The sequence below is a fragment of the Neofelis nebulosa genome, chromosome 1 (assembly GCF_028018385.1).
Source record: "Neofelis nebulosa isolate mNeoNeb1 chromosome 1, mNeoNeb1.pri, whole genome shotgun sequence".
Classification (NCBI taxonomy): Eukaryota; Metazoa; Chordata; class Mammalia; order Carnivora; family Felidae; genus Neofelis; species Neofelis nebulosa.
In genome coordinates this window covers 28229761-28257156 of record NC_080782.1, presented here as the reverse complement: position 1 = coordinate 28257156, position 27396 = coordinate 28229761, and the positions used below count along the sequence as shown (strand labels likewise).

At 42.2% G+C, this 27396-nt stretch overlaps 1 protein-coding gene across 4 annotated transcripts in view; it reads left to right on the top strand.

The window, feature by feature from the left end:
- The window catches only part of PRLR (prolactin receptor), a 165108-nt gene that overhangs the window by 122246 nt on the left and 15466 nt on the right, over positions 1-27396 (top strand). For all 4 annotated transcript variants that reach the window (XM_058717024.1, XM_058717018.1, XM_058717033.1 and 1 more), the window contains 3 exons: positions 19946-20056; positions 22868-23000; positions 24457-24626. In XM_058717024.1, the coding sequence (XP_058573007.1) occupies positions 19990-20056; positions 22868-23000; positions 24457-24626 (370 nt within the window). In that variant the 5' untranslated portion in view covers positions 19946-19989. The remainder of the gene's footprint in view (positions 1-19945; positions 20057-22867; positions 23001-24456; positions 24627-27396) is intronic.

Below are 27396 nucleotides of genomic sequence, written 5' to 3'. Positions count from 1 at the left end.
TAATGGTAAATAAAATATCCCTGGGTGTTTTAAATAACCCTCAGGTGGACACAGTAATGGAATTCAGAGAAGTGGCGAGAATTCTTAAAAACAAAGAGGCTGTGGGACATCAAGAACTATTGTGGGGTGCCTGGATGGCTCAGTCAGTTGAGCATCTGACTCTTGATATTGGCTCAGGTCATGGTCCCAGGATCATGAGATAGAGCCCCTCATGGGGCTCTGTGCTGAGCATGGAGCCTGCTTGAGATTCTCTCTCTCTCTCTCTCTCTCTCTCTCTCTCTCTCTCTCTCCCCCTGTCCCACTCACACATGCACCAGTACAGGGTCTCTCTCTCTCTGTCTCTCTCTCTCTCTCTCTCTCTTTCTCTCAAAAATAAATAAATAAACATTTTCAAAAAGTTGAAAAAAAAAAAGAACTATTGCAATCACTCTTTACTGTTTGGTGGGAGACGGGGCTCATGCTCAACCACACACACTGACACAGGGAGATTGGCTATCAGCAGCTGCTGAAACTTTTGCCACAACACAAATAAGCCATTTCTGTACTCCCCAAGTGGGGACCTTTTCCATGTATTTACACCATGAAAGGACAGGCTTTTATTAGGAGATTGCTTTTGTGGTATTAAAATTTTTTATTGAGACTTTTCCCCCCTCAATTATAAAAGTAATAACTTTTTTTGTTGTTTGTTTTTAATTTTATTTTTTATTTTTTAAAATTTACATCCAAATTAGTTAGCATATAGTGAAACAATGATTTCAGGAGTAGATTCCTTAATGCCCCTTACCCCTTTAGCCCATCTCCCCTCCCACAACCCCTCTAGTAACCCTCAGTTTTTCTCCATATTTATGAGTCTCTTCTGTTTTGTCCCCCTCCCTGTTTTTTTTTTTTTCAACGTTTTTTATTTATTTTTGGGACAGAGAGAGACAGAGCATGAACGGGGGAGGGGCAGAGAGAGAGGGAGACACAGAATCGGAAACAGGCTCCAGGCTCCGAGCCATCAGCCCAGAGCCTGACGCGGGGCTCGAACTCACGGACCGCGAGATCGTGACCTGGCTGAAGTCGGACGCTTAACCGACTGCGCCACCCAGGCGCCCCATCCCCTCCCTGTTTTTATATTATTTTTGTTTCCCTTCCGTTATGTTCATCTGTTTTGTCTCTTAAAGTCCTCATATGAGTGAATTCATATGATTTTTGTCTTTCTGGGACCAATTTCACTTAGCATAATACCCTCCAGTTCCATCCATGTAGTTGCAAATGGCAGTATTTCATTCTTTTTTGATTTCCAAGTAATACTCCATTGTGTATGTGTATATATATATATATATATATATATATATATATATATCACATTGTGTGTATATATATATATATATATATATATATATATATCACATTTTCTTTATCCATTCATCCATAGATGGACATTTGGGCTCTTTCCATACTTTGGCTATTGTTGGTAGTGCTCTATAAAGATGGAGGTGCATGTGTCCCTTCAAAACAACATGCCTGTTTCCCTTGGATAAATACCTAGTAGTGCAATTGCTGGGTTGCAGGGTAGTTCTATTTTTAATTTTTTGAGGAACCTCCAGACTTTTCCAGAGTGGCTGCACCAGTTTGCATTCCCACCAGCAGACATTCACAGAGCTTCAAAGAAAAGGCTGGATTATAATGGGGTCTTTTAGGCAGTCAAGGACATTCAGAAATGCATTCCAGAAATCCAGGTGTTTATCAGCCCCTCTGCTTAGGCCAACCCATGGAAAACATCCCAAGCCATTTATATTTTGACTTGTAAATAAATTGGCAGTTAACATAACTTTGAGTGTCAGCAAAGCAGCAAACTTCCCTTTCAAATCATATTGTTCTTGTGGTAATATTAAAATTAATTTCTGTCTCTAATGGTGAGTTGAGAAGCATGGGAATGCAACAATAGGATGTCTGCCAGGCCAAGGATGACAATCATTGTGGATAATCTTCCAAGAAGAGTGTTACAAAGAAAATGAGAAATTGACTAACCTTTTGAATATTGACTTCTTAATCTTTTTTTCCCTTTGGTGGTCTCAGAGAGGGTTGTCTGGAAGACATAACATCAATTATATGTTGTGCCGTGAGGTGATGTTACTATTGTAAAGCGGTGAGTCAGCAATGACTTACCAGGTTCTGCCAGGCCAAGGTCATGGTGGCCAGGTATGCAGATATTTGCACAGGCCCACTCTACCTCTGTGAGCAAATACATTGGTACAGGAAGCCTAGCAACCAATTGAGAGCTAGACCTACTGTTTGTTATGCTAATGGTATGGTGAACTTATTAAGAAATATATGGAGAGATCCTTTTATAATCGACAATGGCACTCACTTCTTAAGATGTTAAGCATATTTTAGCAGATTTTTCTAAGTGCAGCTGTCTTACTTTGGGATACAGAAACGCATCAGTATTCAAAGCTCACTTATAAAGCAACCACATCTTTGTTAGCTTTGTTACCCATCCATCTTTGAGGTCAAATTAATACACATGAACAGCTTCATTGGAAGAATCAGTAGGGTCTCATATCTCTCAGTAATGGGAAGGGCTTGTTGATTAATGGGAAGAACATGTTGCAGAGCTCAAGGTCAAGTGCTTTTTCAGTGGCTCTTTGAATTAAATAATGTATTATATGTGGCCTTATAAACTATTCGGTCAGTCATCCAACAAGTGCTGTTGAACACCTGTGAACATACAAATGTGACAGTGTGAGGGAGCTAAAAATGTAGAGGAAGCAAGACAGGTTACTCTGAGACTTTGATGATGGTATTCATGATGGATCAGCCGTAGGCCAGATGTCAGAGATTTCCCACTTATTTGTAGGCCTGCTGCTTGGTTAAATATAGTAGCTGCCATCTCAGTCACTACAATGCCCAGCCTCTTTGTATCTTGGAAGCTTAATAACCAAGGGTTTACTTGTCACCCAAGTCACAGTTCATTGGGCATCAGCAGGGGATGCAGGATCCTTCCATCTATTGTCTATGCTTGGCTCTTAGGACCTTTAAGTCCTTAATTTCATCTTCCTCTGGCCAGTAATGGGTGACAGAAAGAGAGAATGAATGAGCAAGTGAGAATGTGTGGAAAGTTTTAAATACCAGGACCAGACTAGAAGTACATCACTTCTGCTCACTTTCAGACGCCACAACTCAGTCACCTGATCCCACCTAATTACAAGGGCTTCAATGAGGAGATCTTTAACTATGTGCCCAGAAAGAAAAGGAGAATCAAATTTCTGATGGACAGCAGAAGTTTTTATCATTCCTGGGAATGGTCTTCCAGGATTCTGAGATGGCAGGGAAAAGTAAATAAAGAGGAAAAATGCTTTCACACATTCTTGAGAATTTCTTCTTAGGCATGTTAACTTTCTCAGGTATGCACACAGCCTACTGTCAATGCTTTAAAGATTCTCCCATCAGGCACTTGACCAATGCACTTCATCTTTCCAAGCCTCAGTTGCCCCATATAGAAAAGTGAGAGGTTGGGTCAGAATCTTTTCAAGCCCTTTTTCCTTTCATATCCAAAATTCTAGAACTTCTGCTATCCATTTTCTCCTGAGACAAATAAGCAGGGAGGCAGGAAGCCAATGCCACTAGGACAATAATTTATTTTTTATTTTAACTTTAATTTCTGTTCTTACTTCCCAAGCCCAGGTTTCTAGAAATTAAAATGTATATAATAGGGGCACCTGGGTGGCTCAGTAGTTAAGCATCTGACTTTGGCTCAGGTCATGACCTCACTGTTCATGAGTTTGAGCCCTGCTTCGGGTGAGCTTGAGCCCCAGTCTGACCTCTGCGCTGGCAGTGCAGAGCCTGCATGGGATTCTATCCCTCTCTCTCTGCCCCTCACTCACTTGCAACCGCTCTCAAAAAAAAAAATTATATATATATATATATATATATATATATATATATATATATAATAGACAAGGTTGTTACCAATATAATAGTGATTTTTTATGGCAAAATAAAGTTGTTTTGTGTGTGGGTGAATAGCACATTCACACACACGTATATAACACACACAAAGGTTCCTCTGTGAAAAAATAATCTTGTTTGAACAGTCTTGCAAAACATATTCTCCTCCTACTCTCCTGCCCTGTGTTAGTCAGTTTTGTAGTGATAACATACAGTACTATTTCAGTGGCTTACAACAACATTTGCTTTTTGCTCACTTTATGTAAAAACAGAGGATCTGCTGTGGGCTGGCAGTGGCTGTGCTAGGATGGGATGGACTCTGCTAGGCTTATCTAGGTTCCACCTGTCTTCTCATTCTAGAACCCAGACTAAGGGAGTAGCCACTATCTGGGACATCCTGAGGGCAAGTGGAGAAGAAGAACAAGAAGGCCTAAGCCAAATCATGCAATTGTTTAAGACTTCTGTTCACACAGCAAAAACAATTACAACCATTCATGTTCCATTGACCAAAGCTTTCCACATGGCATTGAAATGGGATGTGTGTTCCTCCCACAGGATATAGGATTATGTTCAATGACAATGGATGGCAATATGCAATCCTGTGACTGTGAGAGAGAAAATATTTGAGGATTATAATCCAGTCTGCTTATACTCCCACTACCTCCATTGAAGTTCTAAATGCAACACTTTTCATGGAGACGAAAACACTGTACCTCCCTCCTTCTGTGGTGGAAAGTTCTTGGGTTAGAGACAATTAGGAGGGAGAAGCCATCAGCCCCGGGGAAATAGAGGGATTAGCTAGTCCTCATTATAGGCTGGCACTGTTTTAAGCTCATTGCCAAAAGTGACTCATCTGATCTTCATAACAGCTTTATGAAGTCGGTCCTAGTATTATTCCCATCTTACAGAAGAGGAAACTAAGGCACAAAGAAGTTAAGTAAGTTGCCTGTGAACACACATCTCGTCAGTGGCAGAAACAGGATTCCAACCCAGATGTTCTGGCTCCAAAATCCCTGCTCGTAAACACAATGAAGGGAAGAGAAATGGATGGTTCCTACGCCATGGGTGAGCTGGTTGCTAGTAAGCTATGCTTTTAGGGGAGACATAATAATAATGTCTGAAAGGGGCAGACATTATTTCAGTAAGACATTGCAAGTATGTTTTTCAAAACATACCAAAAAACTGGACATTCTCGGATCATTGGGATATAGGCCACTGTCCTAGGCACCATCCTGCATAATCTCTTCTCTCATGGAGTATACACATTAGTGGAGGGAGACACACTATTGACAAATAGCTAAGGAAAAAGTATCATAGGTCATATGATGTTAAGTGCCATGGAAAACAATTAAGTGGGACCAGGGAATGAAGAATACAGAGCAGTGCTGGAGATGGATTGCAATTTAAAGATTGTGGTCAGTGCAAGCCTTGCTAATGTGACATTTGAACAATGGTACAAAAGAAGTAAGGGAGATCAGTGTTTGATGAATGAATAAATGAATGCTCAAGCAGATCTAGCTATCCCCATGAGCCTTAAAAAAAAAAAAAAAAAGGATTATTTATTACTTTACATACCCACCCAAGCTATCCTTTCCCCTGGTGTAACTCAAGCTCCTCTTCTCTCTCAACTGGCTGTGGCAACACCCATTCCACCAAAGGATTTCCTACAGGACAGAAGGGGATATTGGGAATATGCAGAGGTCATTGTTCACATTGTTCTGGGGCGGTGGAGGAGGTGGGGAGGGTGGGATGAGAGGAGAGGGGTTGATTTAGGTTGTTGTTAGTACATCTAATATTGCATCTCAGAGAAGGCTGAGCATATTTTGCTCAACGAGGTAGTGAGCCAGATACAAAAACAGACGGAGCTAATAGAATTACTGATCAATGAGCAAATGAGAGAGTGTGAAGACTTTGGTGGTGTGCAGAGATTAACCTGACTAATATCAAGACTGCAAAAGGAGAAGAGTATTTGCTTTCCTGCTCTCCCTCTCTCTAGGAATGAGAGGGGTCCGATCAGGAGGAGCCAGGACGTACAAAGCAACCATCCCCCCAAGAACTTTTAAGAAGTTCTGGGGGCACCTGGTGGCTCAGAGGTTAAGTGTCCCACTCTTGGTTTCATGACTTGGGATCATGACTCAGGTCATGATCTCCCAGTTGGTAGGTTCGAGCCCTACATCGGGCTCTGCACTGACAGAGTGAAGCTTGCTTGGGATTTTCTCTTTCCCTTTCTCTCTCTGCCACTCCCTGGCTCATGCTCTCTCTCTCAAAATAAATAAACTTAAAAATTAAAAACAAGTTCCTTATGTGGTCCTAATGGAAATCCTGGATTGAAAACCACTGATTTCTGTGTAGCAGCTATATAAAACACAATCCACAATTTATGGTGTTTTTTTAAAACGTTATTAGTTGATAGATGATCTCAAAAGAAACTAATTACCGTGACAATCAGGCCAACGTTTTCCACCATCTGTCCAAAGCGTGCCCTTGTTGGGGAGGATTGCAACTCACCCACATGTTATTCTTGCCTTCAAGCCAAGCAGGCTGCGCAAGCACAAGCCTCCCTCCAGTCAGAGATGCTGCTGGGATGCTGTAGCCAGTGAGTGGAAGTGGTGTAAGCGATGCCTCCAGCCATGGGGATGCATTCAGCGCTCTGCTTATTTTTTTTTTTTTTAATGTTCACTTATTTTTGAGAAAAAGAGAGTGCGTGTGGGAGAGGCAGAGAGAGAGAAGGAGACAGAGGATCTGAGTCATGCTCCTCGCACTGACAGCAGAGATCCCAATGCGGGGCTCAAACTCACAAACCCTGAGATCATGACCTGAAATTGGCTGAAATCGGATGCTCAACTAACTGAGCCACCCAGGTGTCCCCAGCGCTCTGCTTTATTAAAGGGACTCCAGTGCAAAGGCACATGCAGGACAGGTGGCAGTTTACAGGCGGCAGGAGCCAGAAGAGCTTTCTATCGAAGCCCCTGTATGCGATACCAACCCAGGGTCCGCTCCAGCTTAGACAAACGCAGCCTTTGCGGATCATCTGCCTCTCACAGCGTGGCACACGCCTCCTGCTGGATGCATCTTCACAGAGCACAGTCTTCACCAACTTCTCCCCGGGTGGCACCTCCGGGAGTCCTGGGAGAGGAGGGAGGGAGGGCATCTGTAATCAGAGGTGGGCATTTTATATCAGTCTCTGTATTGTTTCTAGTAGCTTTCACACAGCCATGATGTTCTGACTAAACTGCTGGGCTCTCATGGGATGGTCGTTTTATGTAAAACTAGTTCCCTTGTGGCAAGTTCCAGAAGTTTCCCACCAAAGGATGTCTCACAATAGGGAATAAGATGGAAAACTGAGAAGCGATAAAATGTGGACTGGATAATTGCAGTGATAAAAAATAATAATAATGGATGGTCATGTGAGCAAGGGCCTTGCTATGGAAGTTCACAGGCAAATGTGTAAATATATGTTGTCTGGGCTCTGGACAGATAAACATGTGGGCACACATTTGCATGCGGGCACACGTTTGCATGCCTTCACTTCCCACACTCAGACCGGGGTTCCCGAGCACTACTTCTCCAGCTTTACGGGTCTGCCTCAAAGAGCCCCTGCCACGTTCTCCTTAAAGCTTCTTCCCTCCTCTCTCAAAGACAGAAGACTAAGCTGGCTCCACATCTGGTGTTTGATAACACTAACACAGGACCCGTTCTCTTGTATGCAAAGTGTCATCCCATATCTTGGATTCACTTATTCATTCTACAGGCAGTCACTGACCGTTGACTTTGAGCAAAGTTTACATAATGGTCTTAATCTTGAGCCTTAATCTCCACCTCCTGATGCTCTCCCCACCCTACACAAAGTATGTCTTCTGGTTTCCAAACTAAATGTTGGCATTCTCTATTGGAAAGATGAGCGGGACTCCTGGAAATCAAAGCGTATCTATGGGGTTCTCTCCCTGTTATTTTAGCCTCAGGCCATGTAACCCAGGTGGAACAGCAGGTAAAGAGATCTGGCGGGCAGAGAACCCCAACCAGGCAGACCCCAAAGGAGGCACCTAATACATTTCCTAACGCTAAAAACAATGGATCAATGCATGTAAAATTTTCCCAAGAAGTAAATCTTTTTACATTTTTAGGACAAGAGAGACATTTGAAATTTGATTTGCATTCAAGTCAGGAGATGTGGCAGGCAGTGTCCTAACCATTTAGGACCATTTATGTCCTAACCATAGGTGGGAGACTCAAAATGAGGGGGGGGAAGGCAAGAGGATCTGAGGTGCTCAGAGCTTCCTGACCATCTGAGACTTGTTTTTTTTTTTTAATTTCCTGTATTCTTGTTCAAAGTTTCTTCTTAGAGTTAATAAACTCAAAAGTGTTGAGACTTAAAATTGATTCGTATCTGTACAACATTCTTAACTGTGAAAATACTCTTTACGGGGTATCTAGTAAGCTCAGAAAAATACAGTAAATGGATGATAGTTTTTGTTCTAATTTTTTCTTAGTGTAAAATGTAAATATATAAGAATGCAAAATGTAAATATTCAGAATAACTTACTTGAAACACATTTTACCCAACAAAACTCATCAGGTAATTTGTTCTTATTTACTACTCTTTTCATTGTTCCATCCAATTTATATGCTGCAAAATTGTGGGCTTTTTCTATTTCATCCCTTTTTGGTAAATAAGGTAAATACATCCATTTAAAATCAGGAGCTTCATCAAATTTTATTTTCTAATTTCTTATGTCTTTTATTCAATGTGCTTAAACCAACCAACCAAAAAAAAAAAAACCAGTTCACCCATTTTTCCCACCCCCACCCCTCCACCTCTGGCAACCACCAATCTGTTCTCTACATCTAGGAGCTTAATTTTATAGATATAGATAGATGATAGATATATATTTTTTTAGATTCCATATATAAGAGAGATCACACGGTATTTGCCCTGCCATGTGAGTTTTGATCAGTCTTAACAAAATCCACAGTTTGCCAAAGCCTGGAACAACTCAAATATCCATCAAGTGGAGAATGAATAAATAAGTTTATTTATGGTCTCTCATTCAATATGACATTAGGGAAGATAAGTAAGATGCAGTGAAAATGAATTTTGTAAAATGACAAAAATTGTAAAATTTTGTAAATTTTGTAAAAGGGTAAGTCATTCAGCATTGTGGAATTAAAAAAATTAAAGAAGCCAGACACACAAGCTCAGAAAAGGCACGTTGTGTGATTCCAATTCTATAAAGTCCAAAAGTCAACTGTGGTGTTAGAAGTCAGAGGAATGGTTTCTGTTGAGTGGGTAGAGATTGGGAGGAGACGCTAGGAGGCCTTTTGGGGTGCTATTAGTGGTCTATTTGTTAACCTGGTTATAACATGGGCATATTCACTTTGCAATAATTCATTGAAGAGAATACTTATGATTTGGGCAAATCTTATGTGTGACAGTCTTTAAAGAAATCCAAATCTTGAATTGGGCCCTACTTGTATCCATCAAGAATTGAGCTTGCCATAGCTACGTAGGTCCTCAGAACAACTACCTAGCACGATGATCCATTTCTAGAGTCAGGGGAAGTGAGTCAAAATTCTGAATAGAACACTGGGGCAATAGTGGCAGATGAGGCAGGCCAGGTTGGGTACTGCACTCAGGGGATCACCAGGTTTTGGGGAGCAAGTCCCACAGAGCGGTAGAGCTGAAATCCCCTGCATTCAAGGTTGGTTCAGGGGCTAAGTAGGGCAGAATATGCAGATGGTGAGTACACAGTAGGTCTACCAGTGGATAGACAATGGGGAGTGGTGCATTGGGAACTGAGAGCTGTTATTTTTAACTCTCAGGGCCACATGGCCTCCCCTCCTATGGTTCACCCTTTCCACTCTGGATAGTGGGATCAGCCCACACCGTGGGACTGTGGCCCTGATTTTCCATCCAGGGAGAGTAGGTCTTGTTTCTTAGAAAGGCAAGCTGTGAGGCCTAAATTTCCAGACTTTTTTTTCCCAACTGTTGGCGTGTGTAGAAGAGACTTGGCTTAATGGAAGAGGGTGATGAAGGGAAGCTTTCAGAAAACATGGCCTGGACAGCATCAGCATTGATGCAGAACAAAAACAAGGAAGAAGGGAGATTTTGTGGAGATCATACCACCATGGGACATAACATTGTGGGAAAGTATATTTGAATAAGATAATCGGAGGTGGAAGAGCATGAAGATGGGGTGGGGCATGGTCTTTGAGGATTCAGAAGCAAGGCAGCTGGTCATGGACAACGTGTGGCTGACTTCCCACAAACCTGCTCTTCATTTCCAAATCTTGAACTTTTATTTTTATTTTTATTTTTTGAGGGTTTTTTAAAATATAATTTATTGACAAGTTGGCTAACATACAGTGTATACAGTGTGCTCTTGGTTTTAGGGATAGATTCTCATGATTCATTGCTTACATACAACACCCAGTGCTCATCCCAACAAGTGCCCTCCTCAATGCCCATCACCCATTTTTCCCTTTCCCCGGCCCCACTCCATCAACCCTCAGTTTGTTCTCCGTATTTCAGAGTCTCTTATGGTTTGTCTCCCTCTGTTTGAAACTATTTTCCCCCTTCCCTTCCCCCATGATCTTCTGTTAAGTTTCTCAAGTTCCACATATGAATGAAAACATATGATATCTGTCTTTCTCTGACTGATTTATTTATGGCAGGATTTATTCTTTCTCATTGCCAAGTAGTATTCCATTGTATATATAAACCACATATTCTTTATCCACTCATCAATTGATGGACATTTGGGCTCTTTCCATAATTTGGCTATTGTTGATAACACTGCTATAAACATTGGAGGTACATGTGCCCCTATGAATCAGCACTCCTGTATCCTTTGGATAAATTTAGTAGTGCTATTGCTGGGTCATAGGGTAATTCTATTTTTAGTTTTTTGAGGAACCTCCACACTGTTTTTCAGAGCAACTGCACCACTTTGCATTCCCACCAACAGTGCAAGAGGGTTCCCATTTCTCCACATCTTCACCAACATCTGTTTCCTGAGTTCTTAATTTTAGCCACTCTGACTGGTGTGAGGTGGTATCTCAATGTGATTTTGATTTATATTTCCCTGATGATGAGTGATGGTGAGCATGTTTTCATGTGTGTGTTGGCCATCTGGATGTCTTCTTTGGAAAAGTGTCTATTCATATCTTCTGCCCATTTCTTCACTGAATTATTTGTTTTTCAGGTGTTGAGTTTGGTAAGTTCTTTTTAGATTTTGGTTACTAACCCTTTATCCAATATGTCATTTGCAAATATCTTCTCCCGTTCCATCGGTTGCCTTTTAGTTTTATTGATTGTTCTCTTTGCTGTGCAGGAACTTTTTACCTTGATGAGATCCCAATAGTTCATTTTTGCTTCTATTTCCCTTGCCTTTGGAGACTTGTCAAGCAAGAAATTGCTGCAGCTGAAGTCAAAGAGGTTGCTTTCTCCTCCAGGGTTTTGATGGTTTCCTGTCTCACATTTAGGTCTTTCATCCATTTTGAGTTTATTTTTGTGTATGGTGTAAGAAAGTTGTCCAGTTTCATTCTTCTGCATGTTGCTGTCCAATCTCCCAGCACCATTTGCTAAAGAGACTGTCTTTTTTCCGTTGGATATTCTTTCCTACTTTGTTAAAAATCAGTTGGCCATACATTTGTAGGTCCAATTCTGGGTTTTCTTTTCTGTTCCATTGATCTATGTGTCTGTTTTTATGCTAATACCATACTGTCTTGATGATTACAGCTTTGTAGTAGAGGCTAAAATCCAGGATTGTGATACCTCCCACTTGGTTTTCTTTTTCAACATTACTTTGGTTATTTGGGGTCTTTTAGGTTCCATACAAATTTTAGGATTGTTTGTTCTAGCTTTGAGAAGAATGCCAGTGTAATTTGGCGGGGAATGAATTGAATGTATAGATTGCTTTGGGTAGTATTGACATTTTAACAATATTTGTTCTCCCAATCCATGAGCATGGGATGTTTTTCCATTTCTTTGTGTCTTCCTCAATTTCTTTCATAAGTTTATTCTAAAGTTTTCATCATACAGATCTTTTACATCTTTGGTTAGGTTTATTCCCAGGTATTTTATGGCTTTTGTTGCAACTGAAAATGGGATCAATTTCTTGATTTCTTTTTCTGTTGTTTCATTATTGATGTATAGAAATGCTACTGATTTCTGTATATTGATTTTGTATCCTGTGACTTTGCTGAATTCATGTATCAGTTCTAGCAGCTTTTCAGTGGAATCTTTCGGGTTTTCCATGTAGAGTAGCATGTCATCTGCAAAAAGTGAAAGTTTGACATCTTCTTTGCCAATTTGGATGCATTTTTATTTCATTTTGTTGTCTGCTGATACCAGGACTTCCAACACTATGCTAAACAACAGTGGTGAAAGTGGACATCCCTGTCGTGTTCCTGAGGAAAGCTCTCATTTTTTCCCCCATTGAGGATGATACTAGCCATGGCCTTTTCATATATGGCTTTTATGATGGTAAGGTATGTTCCTTCTATCCCTACTTTCTTATAGGTTTTTGTTAAGAAAGGATGCTGTGTTTTGTCAAATGCTTTTTCTGCATCTATTGACAGGATCACATCGTTGTTATCCTTTCTTCTATTAATGTGATGTATCACATTGATTGATTTGCGAATATCAAACCAACTATCCAGACCAGGAATGAATCCCACTTGATCATGGTGAATAATTCTTTTAATATGCTATTGAATTTGATCTGCTAGTATCTTGTTGAGAATTTTTGCATCCATATTCATCACGGACATTGGCCTGTAATTCTCCTTTGTAGTGGGATCTCTGTCTTGTTTGGGAATCAAGGTAGTGCTGGTTTCGTAGTATGGGTCTGGAAGCTTTTCCTTCCATATCTATTTTTTGGAACAGCCTGAAAAGGATAGATATTAACTCTGCTTTAAATGCCTTGTAGAATTCCCCTGGGAAGCCATCTGCCAGGACTTTTATTTGTTGGGAGATTTTTGATAACCAATTCAATTTCTTCACTGGTTATGGGTCTTTCCAAATTTTCTATTTCTTCCCAATTGATTTTGGTAGTGTGTGGGTGCCTAAGAATTTGTCCATTTCTTCCAGATTATCCAGTCTGTTAGCATATAATTTTTCATAGTATTCTCCAATAATTGTTTGTATTTCTGTGGTGTTGGTTATGATCTGTCCTCTTTCATCTGTGATTTTACCTATTTGGGTTCTCTTTCTTTTTGAGAAGTCTGGCTAGGGGTTTATCAATTTTGTTTATTTTTTCAAGAAACCAGCTCTTAGATTCATTGATCTGTTCTATTGTTTTTTTGGAGTCTCTATTGTTTATTTATGCTCTAATCTTTATTATTTCTCTTCTTCTACTGGCCTTGGGGTTTCTTTGCTGTTCTTCTGGTTCCTTTAGTTGTGCTGTTAGGTTTTATATTTGGGATTTTTCTTGTTTCTTGAGATAGGCCTGGATTGCAATGTATTTTCCTCTTAGGACTGCCTTTGCTGCATCCCAAAAGGTTTGGACCATCATGTTTTCATTTTCATTTGCTTCCATGTATTTTTTTAATTTCTTCATTAATTTCCTGGTTGACCCACTTATTCTTTAGTAGGATGCTCTTTAACCTCCATGCATTTGGAAGTTTTCAAATTTTTTTTCTTCTGGTTGATTTCAAATTTTGTAGCATTGTGATGTGAAAATATGCATGGTCTGATCTCAATTCTTTTATATTTATTGAGAGATGTTTTGTGACCCAGTATATGATATACCTTGGAGAATGTTCCATGTGCACTCAAGAAGAATGTGTATTCTGCTGCTTTTGGATGAAAAGCTTTTGTTCTGAATATCTGTCAAGTCCATCTGGTCCAGTGTATCATTCAAGGCCATTATTTCTTTATTGATTTTCTGCCTAGATTATCTGTCCATTGTTGTAAGTGGAGTATTAAAGTCCCCTGCAACTGCCGTACTCTTATCAATAAGATTGCTTATGTTTGATTAATATATTTGGGTATTTAACGTGGGGGGGGGCATAAATATTTACAATTGTTAGCTCTTCTTGATTATCAGACCCCATAAATATAATATAATGCCCTTCTTCATCTCTTGCTACAGTCTTTACTTTAAAATCTAGTTTGTCTGATATAAGCATGGCTACTCCAGCTTTCTTTTGACTTCCAGGAGCATGATAGATGGTTCTCCATCCCTTCACTTTCAATCTGAAGGTGTCCTCAGGTCTAAAATGGGTCTCTTGTACACAGCATATAGATAGGTCTCATTTTTTTATCCATTCTGATACCCTATATCTTTTGATTGGAGCATTTAGTTTATTTAACATTCAGAGTTATTATTCAAAGATAGGGATTTAGTGTCACTGTGTTATTTCATGCTTGTGGTGATGTCTCTGGTCCTTTGTAGTCTTTGCAGTGTTCCACTCACAGACTCCCCCTTAGTATCTTTTGCAGGGCTGGTTTAGTGGTCATGAACTCCTTCAGTTTTTGTTCATCTGGGAAATCTTTTATCTTTCCTATTCTGAATGACAGCCTTGCTGGATAAAGGATCTTGGCTCCCTGTTTTTTCTATTCATCACATTGAATATTTCCTGCCACTCCCTTCTGGCCTGCCAAGTTTCAATGGACAGGTCTGCTAGTACTCTTACGTGTCTACCTTTGTAGGTTAAGGCCCGTTTGTCCCTAACTGCTTTCAGAATTCCCTCTTTCTCTTTGTATTTTGCCAATTTCACTATGCTATGCTGTGGAGACCTAATCCTGTTAAATCTGAAGGGAGTTCTCTGTGCCTCCTGGATTTGGATGTCTGCTTCCTTCTCCAGGTTAGGGAAGTTCTCAACTATCATTTGTTCAAGTAAACCTTCTGCCCCTTTTTCTCTCTTCTTATTCTTCTGGAACTCCTATGATACAGATATTATTACATTTCATTGAAACACTTAGTTCTCTAATTCTCCCCTCATGGTCTAGTATTTTCTTATCTCTCTTTTTCTCGGCTTCATCATTTTCCATAATTTTAAACTTCTATTTTACTTATTCTCCCCTCTGCTTCCTCCATGCTTGCTGTCACCACATCTAGTTAATTTTGCACCTCATTTACAGCATTTTTAATTCATTATGATTATTTCTTAGTTCCTTGATCTCTGCTGTCTTCTATACTTTTTTCAAGCCCAGCTATTAATCTTATGACTATTGTTCTAAATTCTTGCTCAGATATATTGTTTATATCTGTTTTGAGCAATTCTCTAGCTGTCATTTCTTCCTGGAATTTCTTTTGAGGAGGTGTATTTTGATTTATTCATTGAAGTAACCCTGGAAAAAACATTTTTAAGGTGGGGGGGATGGAAGAAGCCTTATCCCACACAAAGAGAGTAATGACAGGGGCGCCTGAGTGGCACAGTCGGTTAAGCGTCCGACTTCAGCCAGGTCACAATCTCGTGGTCCGTGAGTTCGAGCCCCGCGTCAGGCTCTGGGCTGACGGCTCGGAGCCTGGAGCCTGTTTCCGATTCTGTGTCTCCCTCTCTCTCTGCCCCTCCCCCGTTCATGCTCTGTCTCTCTCTCTGTCCCAAAAATAAAAAAAAATTAAAAAAAAAGTTGAAAAAAACAAAGAGAGTAATGACAGGGATGAGAAAAAAGAAAAGAAAAAAAATTAACCAAGCAGAAAATCAGAGAAACTATATGGCTTAATCCACAGAGCGAGAGAGGAAAATAAAGAAGTAAATACAGAAGAGGTGTAAAAAGAATATATTAAAAATGTCTCCTTAAACAAACCAACAACCAGAATAAACAGACTAGAGAAGGGAAGAAATAAGAGAAAGAAAAAGAAGAAATAAATATATATTTTTATGGATTTATATATATAATTGACCAAGAATCAAATCAGAAAATGCAAATCCACTGAACCAATATCTGATGGTTTCTTGGAATCGGTGGCAGTGCTAGTCTGGAGAAGGGGCCATCTGGTTCAGTCAGTGTCAGTCTTGCTCCAGTAGATAAGCAGTTACCAGGCACAGAGGGGCATGGTTTGGTGTAGGTGGGTCCTGCCTCCACTGTGGGCCCATTGTCCATTCCCTGAAGCCCCACCTTATTGGTGATAGGGAGAAAAATGGCAACACCCCTGTCTCTCCTCCCCAGACTGGGTGTCCCAAACCACTCTGTTCAGACCATCCTCACAGTGCCCCAGTTTGTTCTGCTCCACAGTCTCCCAAGCCTCCCAACCTCTCAGGTGGGATTCAAACCCCAGTGTCTTAAAGGATCCCCCTCTGTGTGCCCTGCTCCTGGGGTTGTGCCACTCTGCCCAGCCAGCTGACAAAGGGCCTCTGGTTCCTCACAGTGCCACGTGGACACGAGCAGCACAGTTCGTTCCATGTCTAGAAGGATACCGCTCCGCATGCCCTGGTTCCATCTGGCTCTGGCTGGCGGGTGCCTGGAGGGTCTTTTGTCCTTGGAGCAGCTATTTGCTTTATTCCCACAGCACAGAGAGGATTGCTGTCTTTAACTGCACCTCAGACTGGCTACAGAGCCCGAGGCCGGCTCCTCTTCTCCCCAGGTGCGTGAATAGGCAGCTGGCTCCAGTCCAGAGGAAGCCCCACGGTTATAAATTGGTTCTTTGCCTGTTTTTTTCTGTTTCCCAGCCCATGGTTTTTTCCTCTTGTCCAAATACAATCCTATATTTCCACAGCCTCTCTTTCCCCTCCTTTTGTCTTTCCACAGAAGGGGATCTCTTCCCTCCATTCTTATGCCGCCCTTTTTATCTCCACCAGTTTGAAATCATGTACCTCTGGCCCGCCACGTTGTCCCTGTGGGCCCCTGGAGATGTTTCTGTCACTCTGTAGCCTGGATTCCTGGAATTCCAAGTCTTCTGGCCTCAGTACTGCTGTGTTTGAGGGACAAGGGAACTTCAGGTCCCAATATTTCTCTGCCATGTTGACTCCTCTTTCCAAGTCTTGCATTTTTAAACCACAGTCACACCCAGGGAGCTAGTGAAGAGTGAAGCCAGTATAATTGTCTTTGAACTGACGTATGGGGCTGATGTTTTCCTGTTTGGAATGCATCCATGTATTTGGAGCAATTTGCCCCTATAACCATCTCTAAAAGCATCTCTAAAAGAGGGCTGTGGACCTTCTTTGGGTGTTCCAGCCCCAGATGGGATCCATGAGGAGGTCCTTGATCAAGATCTTGCTTGCAGTGGGGGCTGGGAATGGGTGCATGGGAGGGTGGCTTAGAGAAACAAAAAAACAAATTTATCCCTAGGCTAGCATCTACCAGACATAAAAGTATGCGTAGTTCTGGAAAAAACACAGTATGTGAGCAGGGTTAACATTAGGCATGGCTCCCTTAGGTTAGCAGCTGTGATTTCCTTGCCATGTGAAGGTATACTTTCCCCACTGTGTTTGCCCTGCTGGGAATAAGGTGCAGGATGAGTTGAGAAATTACTGATGAAGCACAGTGACAACACCGCTAAGAGTCTGTCTAATTCCCTGGCATGGGGATTTCAGGGCAGCAGAAAGTGAGTGGTGGCTACTAACCAGATTCCAAGACGGCTGAGGAAATCCCAGAGGAAATGAGTTTGTTTGTTTGTTTGTTTGTTTGTTTGCTTGCTTTTCGGTTCGTAAAATATTTCCTGAAAGCATTTTTATAGGAAAACTTTATTTAAGAGAGTTTCTTTGAGCCTGGACCAGCACATGGAAGTACAAGCATTGGCAGTGTCTGCTCCTACCCGCCCCCACCTTGTCCTCCCCATCCAGTCATTTCTTTTGCAAATCACTTGGAGCCTTGACTTGGCAGAGCTGTCCAGACAGCATCTAACCTTGCCTAAAAATTGTGATTTATAGCATGTTGATCTCAAGCATTTTAATGCAATGCCTCAAAGAGCAGAGAAGTCTCAATAAAAGGATATTCTAGAACTTCTTCAGTCAGTGGGCCAAATCCCATCCCCAAGCCAGGATGAGATAGATCATAAGATCTCCAAGACAAAAGAACTCTTCCAGGGCTATATGGACCTATTGAAGCTGGATTTGTGAGAGCAAGGTATTGTGAGAGCACAAGTAGGCCCCGCAGCCTAACTGTCCTGGCTCCATGCCTGCTCGGGGCCTGGCGTGCTGCTCACTTGGGTCCCTTGCTCTTGTCCCCACTCTCCCTGCCATAGAAGGAGGAATTATTGCACTGTCCATCACAGACTGTCTGCAAATAAAGCTGATTCTCAGAGGCGCTCAGACTTACTACATTTCAGTCTCCCAATGGCATGTGACTGACCATGTGTTACCCCTCTCTGTACTTCAGTGTCCTCACTTGTTAAAAGGGGAGGTAATAGTCTGTGCCACTCATGGGGCTGCTGTGAAGGCTAGATGAGGTGCAAGTGATTACGACACTTAGCACAGTGACTGTGCTCCAGACATGGTAGGCATGATTATTCCCATCATGAGCCTCTAACCACTTGATTTAAATTAAATGGCCTGAGGAGGCACCTGGCTGCTTCAGTCAGTTGAGTGTCCCATTCTCGATTTCGGCTCAGGTCACGATCTCACAGTTCATGGGATCGAGTGCCACATGGGGCTCTGCACTGACAGCCTAGAGCCTGCTTGGGATTCTCTACCCCTCTGTGCCTCCCCCACTGTCTCTCTTACATGCTCACACGTGCATGCTCTGTCTCTCTTTCTCTCTCTCTCTGTCTCTCTGAAAATAAACATGTTTTTTTTTTTAAGTTAATTAATTAAATGATCTGACAGCTTAGATGGGGCAGGTGGTTTAGAATGTGCAACCTGGGAAGGAGGAGGCATTAAGAAGGAATCCTGGAAGAGTAACTAGGTCCCCAAAGAATGACATGCTGGCTGCCTCACAGGAGGCCATTACTAAACCAAGAGCCCCAAAATAAGAGGGTTACTTGATGGTGCCTAAGTACCCCAAATCTCTGCTGTCACTAGGATTTCTACTTCCCAGTATGCCTCGTAGGGAGTGGTATCAGGTGGAGAAAGCCTTCTAGAAGTTGTCCCTTAGATGGTATCCAGCTGGTAGGTGGGGAACCCCCGACTCTGGCCAGGAGAAATGGGGGAAGGCTGGTCTTTTCAGGGTTCATCAAACAGCACTCAGCCATTTCAAATGTCTCAAGACAGGCAGCCTTGCCTCTGGACAGTCTTCCCTTGATTACAAAAATCATAAAATTTAAAAGAAAATATATGCCATGTGTTTCCAAGAATTTACACTTAGTTCATCAAATCCTTTGTTTTCTGAGAGTGTTTTGGAGTCCAACAAGACTATTGAGGCTTTTTCAAATGTCTTTAAAAATGCTTTTTTTTTTTAAAGAAGGACATTAGAAGGCTTTGAAATTTGTTCCAAGAGTAAAAATAATAATATTAATAATAAATTGCTCAAAACTCTCAACCCCTGCACGTTCAAAATTTACTTAACATTCCAAAACCAATAGACTTGAATTATTACGGGGGTTGTCATTTCTTGAAAGAGGAAAAAGAAAGAGGCTCACTGGAGTTCACTGGGCGGTTCTCAGTTGTGCCCATGGCCCAGCCGACTTCTTACTTAGCTTACACCTTCAGAGGAAGCCCCCCCTAACTTGGCATCAATGAGGGCAGGTTAAAGTCATACTGAGGGTACTTGGCTTTTCAGCCTGGCTTATTTTTGACTGGTGGATCAAAGCCCTCCAAGAATGGCTCTCTTGTGGGGCACACGATCTGTGTCACATAACATTGGTGGTGTATTGTTAGGTGAGCAAAGAGTGGAAACAGAACAGTTTTTCTTTGAGGTGTGTGTAAATGAGCGGCTGCCAAGCAGCTGCCCTTGAACGCAGTCTTCTGGTGACCTCTGGTGGTAGAATTTGTCCTAGCATGTGTGCATGTATGCTTCTGAGCCAAGCCATCCAACCATGTTACAATTTTCCTACATTCCTTTCCTGCTGTTTTGTCATTCATGTTAGGCAAGGAGCAAGAATCAGTTGCAAACACCCAGAATAAAGTGGTGCATGTGCCTGACCAGACTGTTATTTCACAAAAAGTTGCCTGGTGCCTTTTCTTTCAGTGAAAGCCTGATACATTTCCTGTAGAAAGAGAAAAGAAGCTAAAATGAAGGAAAGTGTTGCATCCACAATTTTCGTTTTGCTACTTTTTCTCAACACCAGACTCCTGAATGGTAAGTAAGAGACTGTCCTGCTCTCTTTAATTCCATGGGGTGTTTCTTGAGAGGGTAGAGAGTCCATATAGTCCTCTTGTACTGCAGTTACAAGAAAGGAAAGTGTCAAAGTGATTTGCTGCTATTAATTTGCAGTATTTTTTTGGCACTAAAATTAATGCAGAAATTAATGCAAAGGAAGCAATGCGGTGAATGCAAAGGCATGTCCCTATGTTGTGCCTTCTGTCCTCACTCTGGGAATGCAGTGAAGCCGCTGTATGAACAAGACCAGAGTCTCGGTCCAGCCTTCCAGCTACTACTAGCTATATATGGAACCTTGAGCCAATCAATCTCTCCAGGGTTCCGCTTTTTCAAAGTGAGGATAATGATGTTCCCTCCACCTCAGATGAAATAATATATATGTGGAAAATCTTTGAAAAAGTGTAAAGAGATAACAGGGATTGCTATTACATGGTCGGAAACATATAGCCAACTCTGTTGTCTGTGCCCATGGGAGAAATGAAGTTCACAGAGCCAGCATGCTGGTAGGTACATTTCGGTGCCGCCACCTCTGTGTATCTTTGGGTGTGGATACTTTTGTATATACTTCTGTGTATTAACTTCTCTATGTGTATCTGATTGCAAATGCTTCTCTGTGTATACCAATGTAAGTATACGTCTGTGTGTGTACCTCCATGAATGTGTATATTTCAATGTGTGTACCTGCCTGTGCTCTCTGAGTATGCATATGCATGTATGTCTTTGGGGGTGGGGGGGTGTGCATGTGTGTGTTTGTGAGGTGGGCTCTATGTGGATATTTGTGTGTACCTGTGTGTATGGTGCCTATGTGGTTGTCCCTCTGTGTGCACTTTATAAGGATAGTGAGACAGTCCATTAATTTTCACTGTGTCCGCTAAAGTGAATGAAAGGAACATTTGACTAATCATAATTTCACAGCTGTGCTCTCCTCTCTTGAGTTTCCTAGAAGTACTATGAATAACCAGTGAAATGTAGAAGAGATAAGCTTCCAGAGAGAAAAGGGCAATAGAGATCAGTATAATCCATGGGGAAACTTGAAGTGCTCAAATAATCATCAGTTGCCTTAATTGTCTTCTGAATATACTCATTATTGAGCCATAGGTTTGGGGGGGGGGGGAGTTGGTTAATAAACCTTTCTGTCCCACACACTCCTTCCCACCCACAACAATACACAGCAAACAAATTGTTTCAACCTGTGAGATTGTCTTGAAGAAATTTTCCCTGGAGGAGGAATGATGTTACAAATAACAGCAGACCTAAACCCAGGCGGGCTGGCATGGATTCCAAGGTTTTCTGTAGTTCTTTGACGGTTTTCAGGGGGACTGGGAGCCAGAGGTAGCTCGGCTCCCGCTGACATGATTAGCCCAGTGTCCTCTGCCCAGCCTATGCACCTCATCATATCATTCCATGAAATTCTTTCTGGCTAGTTTTGCCTGGTACCCCTTCTTCCATGCCTGTCCTCCTCCGACTTGCCCTTTCTGATCTGGTGCTCAGCAAGAAATTCTGGCCCAGGAGCCAGCAGGAGGGGGGTGGGGGTGGTGGGGAGGGGACAAGTGTGAGAGAAAACAGACAGAACCCTCCCTCCCACCGAGTTGCTGAGACTGACACCTTTTGAAAGCTCTCCTCTCTGCTGCTGACTTTCTCCACTAAGCTCTAGCTCAGGCATCCAGCTTGGGAAAAAAGGAGGATCAGCTGGGGTTCTGTGGATGGGCACGGTGGCACTCCTAGCCCAGCAGCACAGGGCAAACTCCCAGGGCCACTCTTTCCCCTCTTTGGACCTGACAGATAAGGAAGAAGAGAGGGGGCAAGCTCACCAAGAGCTTTGGGGATTAAGCAAGTAAAAAACCCCATTCTCTTGACATTATATTTTCCACATCACCTCATTCAGACCTTCTAGCTTCCAACTGGGATTAGACACAGCTCTTGTATAATAATGGTAGCTGGTAACCAGGAGGGCAGCTCTCCACTCCCTCACCTCTTACCATGCCTCCCACCCCCAAAAGAGTCATAAAACTACAAGGAAGCCCTTTGCCACTCACCACAAAAAGACCCAAGGGGAAGGGGGAAAATATAAGACAAAAGGGACTAAAAAACAAGATTCAGAAATGGGGGTGGAAGAATGAGTAGACAGAGGGTGAGACTGGGTCAGAGGTCCAAGCCAAATGGAATCAAAGGAAAATGAAGGCCACAGATTGAGTCAATGGTGTGGGAATGGCAGAAAGATGGAGATTTGTGAGCAGATGAAGTGCCAGAGAGCCCTGTTTCAGCAGAGTGTCCCCAGGATGCTGGTGCCTGGGGGAGAATTCTTTCCACAGTCACCCTTATACTGTGAGATGGTGTCAGTTTCATAGACTCTGGGATTGAGGAAGGGCCACGTCCTCTTCAGTCCATGTGTACCCTTATAGTCAGTCACCAATCCCAGTTAGTTTCTTACCTCACAGGACGTACAAGCACAGGCATACACACACACAAACACATACACACACACACACACACACACACACACACACACACAGCTCTGTCTCTCTGTCTCTCTCTCTCTCTCACACACACACACACACACACACACACACACAGCTCTTTCTCTCAGTCCTGCCAACATCCGGGCAGCCCACAGAGGAATGTTACCGGATGCTGACACTGTGGCATTTCTGAGCAACCCACCCCTAGGCCTGCTCACCCCAAGACCTCATCACTGGGCTGGTCCCACGAATCTGCTTCTGTCACCAGCAGGATGGTCGAATGGTTGAATGCACCCTGATCTTTACCTCAGATGCTTCTGGCTTTTTCTAGGACAATCACCTCCTGGAAAACCTGAGATCCTTAAATGTCGTTCTCCTGAAAAGGAGACATTCACCTGCTGGTGGAAGCCTGGGGAAGACGGAGGTCTCCCTACCAATTACACACTGACTTACCACAAGGAAGGGTAAGTTTTCTTCTGTGCTATCAACCCACATGACCGCTCTCAATCTCCCGGCCCAAAGAACACTGGTTCTGAGTTAGAATTGCCACACTTCCCTGGATTGACACTAGTAAGGCTCCTACCACTGGGGCAAAGAACTTACTGTTCATGTCCACATTCTCGTGTTCATGTCCTTCAGGAGCTCCCTAGATGCGCATAAGCTCTTTTGCCACCCCAGAAATATAATACGGCATTGTTTCCACTGCCTGTCTGAAGCTTAGGTTGTAGCCCAAAGTCACATATGAATCGTTCCTGAGTGCTCATTAATTTTAGATGCTTATCTGTAAACCTTGTGCCATGTGTAATTTGTCTTTTAGTAATTGTTACTTTTGCGATATAAGTGGATTATCACGTAATCCTTAACAACCATGGTAACGTTAGGTTTTCTAACTTGTTTTGGGACCAAGTAAAGAGCCCTCAAAGCAAAGGAAGGTAAGGACTTTTCCTTAGCGTTTGCTGATCCAGGATCCAGGATCGTGCCGGGGGTGTATTTGGAGCTAAGGTTTCACTGAGGGCTGAACAAGGTCATCTCCAGGGGAAGATTTTGTTTTACTCATAATGAAACCTTTCTGGAAATCCCGGGAGGGCTGTAGTCCTGTGGTTGCAACAGCTGGCCCACCTCCCAAGGACTGCACTTTGTTGGACACAAAGCTGTCATCCCTTCTGGGACCCAAAGGAGGATGCATGTAAATAGATTTCAGGAACTCACACGGGTGACTGGAATCAAATACACCTTCACACCTTGTGGCGGGTCTTGCAGTGAGGCTGTGAAGTCTAAATGTGAGCAGCCCAGTGAGCCACCTGGTCCTGAACTCTCTCTTTTCTGAGTCCCTTGCCTCTGTTGTTGACTTAGTGCAGTCTGAAATACACCGACATCAATTTTTATCCTCTTTCATCTTTTGTTAATGAAATGTGACTCAACACCTATGTGCAAGAAATGCCGCGTGTGCACAACCCGCAGGGTGTGTGTAAGGGGGAGAGTCCCATTTCCTGAGATGGCCCAGTGGCCATTCTCTGAGTAGGGTGGCACCTTGGCCATTGAAAGTGCAAGTGTTTATTGGCAAGGGGCACAAATCACAAAGCCCACAAACACCTGCCGAAGGGAAGTGACGGTGAGAAGCAGGGTCGCTGGGGACCTGATGTAACTCTTCTATCACCATCCCCAGCACCCTCTTTCCTGTCTCACTCCCAGCTGACATGGGCAGGACACAGATGTTGGGGGAGCCATTCCTTAGCTCTGGTATTTGTATTGGAACATCTGATCCTCAAAAGCCAGTGTTAATGATCTATTCAGAAAAAGACTAAAAAATAAAAATAAATAAATAAATAAATAAATAGATAAATAAATAAATAAGAAAAGAAAAAGACTAAACTCTTTTTACTACTTTCTTATTCACTGCTAATATATCACTCATTGCAGAGAGACACTCACACATGAATGTCCAGACTACATAACCAGTGGCCCCAATTCCTGTTACTTCAACAAGAAGCACACCTCCATCTGGACAATGTACATCATCACAATAAATGCCACAAACCAGATGGGAAGCACTTCCTCGGATCCACGTTATGTGGACGTGACTTACATAGGTAAGGGGAAGGGCGACAGGTAAGGAATTTGTTACTCCGTTATGGATTTGCCAGTAGTCAAACTCAGTTTGAGTCTTCTTGGCTTTTGCACGCGTCCCACAAAAGAAAGATGAGAATATTTACAAACCCTGCTCAACTGAGTTTTTCAAACCAACTTTAATTGAGTCATTCATAGCAGTAGGACTGGCCCTCGGGATCCTTGTGTTTCTGTGCTTTCCCTTGACCCTTCTTCCCATCCTCTTGCATCCAGAAGGAATGTTCTATTTATGCTTCCCTGCAGCCCTCCTCCTGCAACCAATGTCCGCTTCTCTCTTATTTTGTCCCTCCCAAGGGAAGACAGAGCTACCCCACAGAATAGCACCTCTCAGGAGGTATTCATCTGCTTCTGTATCCAAGGAATTACTCCAACTGACTTGCCCCAGATTCAATTTTCAGTATACTTGTGCTCAGCAACTGGAGCCATTATTTCAAAAATAAATAATTTGGGGAGTGAATACTTGAAGAGCAGTCTGAAGGCCAAGATCACAAGCACAAAGTTTGGAGAAGTCATTAGCAAAGCGAAACAAAGCCAATCTGAGAGCTGCTTCTTGCTTTGCATGATCAGCAGTGAGCTACGGGACAACTAGGCGTAACTGTAATGGCCTGGATGGTTTAGCAAGGGTGACAAAAGGAATCTTAGGACAAGAGATGGCTTGGCCAGGCCTGAGTTCAGCCCTCATCTTGGGTAATAGTCTAGGGAATAGCTAATTAGGCTCATGGTTACCCAAGTCTTCCTGATTTACCTACCACCACTCAATAAGGAAAATCAGATTAGGATTCTCAAGTGTTCACTTGCATATATATCATCCCATTGGTATTGTATCAGTGGCTTATCCTGAAAAACTAAAAAAGCTTCCAACACCAACCAGTGCACACTTGAATATTTTCTTCCTGCAGCAAATCATTGGAATGAGCATGGGCTGGGAACTGAATTCGATCTTAGTTTAAGAAACTCAGAAAGGCAACCCCACTGGCAAGTAGGAATAAATTAAATTCTAGTCATATAAATTACTTGAGATACGAAGCCTTTAAGATGCTAAGTGCCAACTAATTCCTTTGTCGTGGGCTTTTTCTTACATTTTTAACATTTGAGGGCAAAACAGCAAAAACAAAAGAAGTTCTGAAATGAGCAGTTGCTATAATGAGAGCATTCACAAAAAAATGGAATCACTAAAGAGTAGGACCTTTAAAAAGTGAAATCAGTGAGGGCATCGATTTCACATGGGCTCTGGAAAACAAATTCCCTGGTGAAAAAAGTGTTGGGCCATATTTTCCAAAACAATGGAAGGAGGGTTTATGGAACTCTCCTCCTATGGGGAGGGTCAAACCCTCCTATGACCCTGCAGCATCCAGTGCTGGTAACAGGCCATAGAAGTTCATTTAAAAATCAGTGTGCACTACAGTACATTTTCTATCAGCTGGAGTCTCATCCAGTGATAACCTGCAGTACAGAATGACAATATTGGCAGATAATGTCTCAGAAATAGATTGTGTTGTTGCTGATCTTGTTACTGCCATTGAATAATACTTAGCGATGTTGAAGACACTTGAAAGGAGTGATTCCCAACTGGCGGCTGTTTTGCCCCCCGCAGGATAGTTAGCAATTACAGGAAACATCTCCACATAGTGCAACCTGGAGAGGAGGGTTGAGGGAATTACTGATGTTTAATGGGCAGAGGCCAGAAACGCTGCGAAGGCTCAGCATCCTACACACACACCCCACTGCCAACAAAGAAGGATCTGGTCCAAAATACATAATGCTGAGGTTGAGCAACTTTGCTTTAAAGGATTTGTCGTAAACATTTTGTTGGCAGTTTTGCACAAATAGTTTTTGATCAGAGGCGTTTCTCAGTATTATGTTTAACTTAAAACCTTTGTAGATGATGTTTGTTTAGTAAGTACATATCATCCTTTCAGGAAGTACAATCACCCTTAGTAACAAATAAGCATTAGGATTGGTGGCAAATTTTCCAGAGTTCACTTTTTTAGGTAACTGTAGATTATAATCCCAAAACACTATAGTTAACACACACATCCCAAACCTGGCATGGAGAATTATTTGAGAAGGTAATAAATGAATAGAGAAAATATTACTGACCAGCAGGACTGAGATTAGGGGAAGACGAGTTGGTATCCAAGGCACCTCACTCTTAAGGAGGGATTCACAGACCTGTACTTAAAGGAGCCTCAGAGTAAGTGCCTCCTTAATTTTTTGAGACAGAGTACAAAACTCACCTTTGTACTCATTTTAAAATGTTCAATCCAATGGTATTAGTTCATTCACAGTGTTCTGCAATGACCATCACTATCTAGTTCCAGAATATTTTCACCACTCCAGATGGAAACTTCATACCCATTAACCAGTTACTCTGGATTTCCCACTCTACCCCAACTCCAGAGCAATCACTAATCTGCTTTCTGTCTCTATAGATTTGCCTATTCTGGAAATTTCAAACATATGGAATCAAATAGTATATGGCCTTTTGTGTCTGGCTTCTTTCACTTAGTCTAATGTTTTCAAGATTCATCTATTGTCTAGCATATGTCAGTACTTCCTCCCCTCTTATGGCGGAAGAGTCTTCCATTATGTGGATATTAACCCATCATCAACTGATGGATGTTTGAGTTGTTTCCACCTATTGGATGCTATGAGTAGTGTGCTATGAACACTCAGGCAGGAATTTTTGTTTGAGCACCTGTTTTCTTTTTTTTATATATGAAATTTATTGTC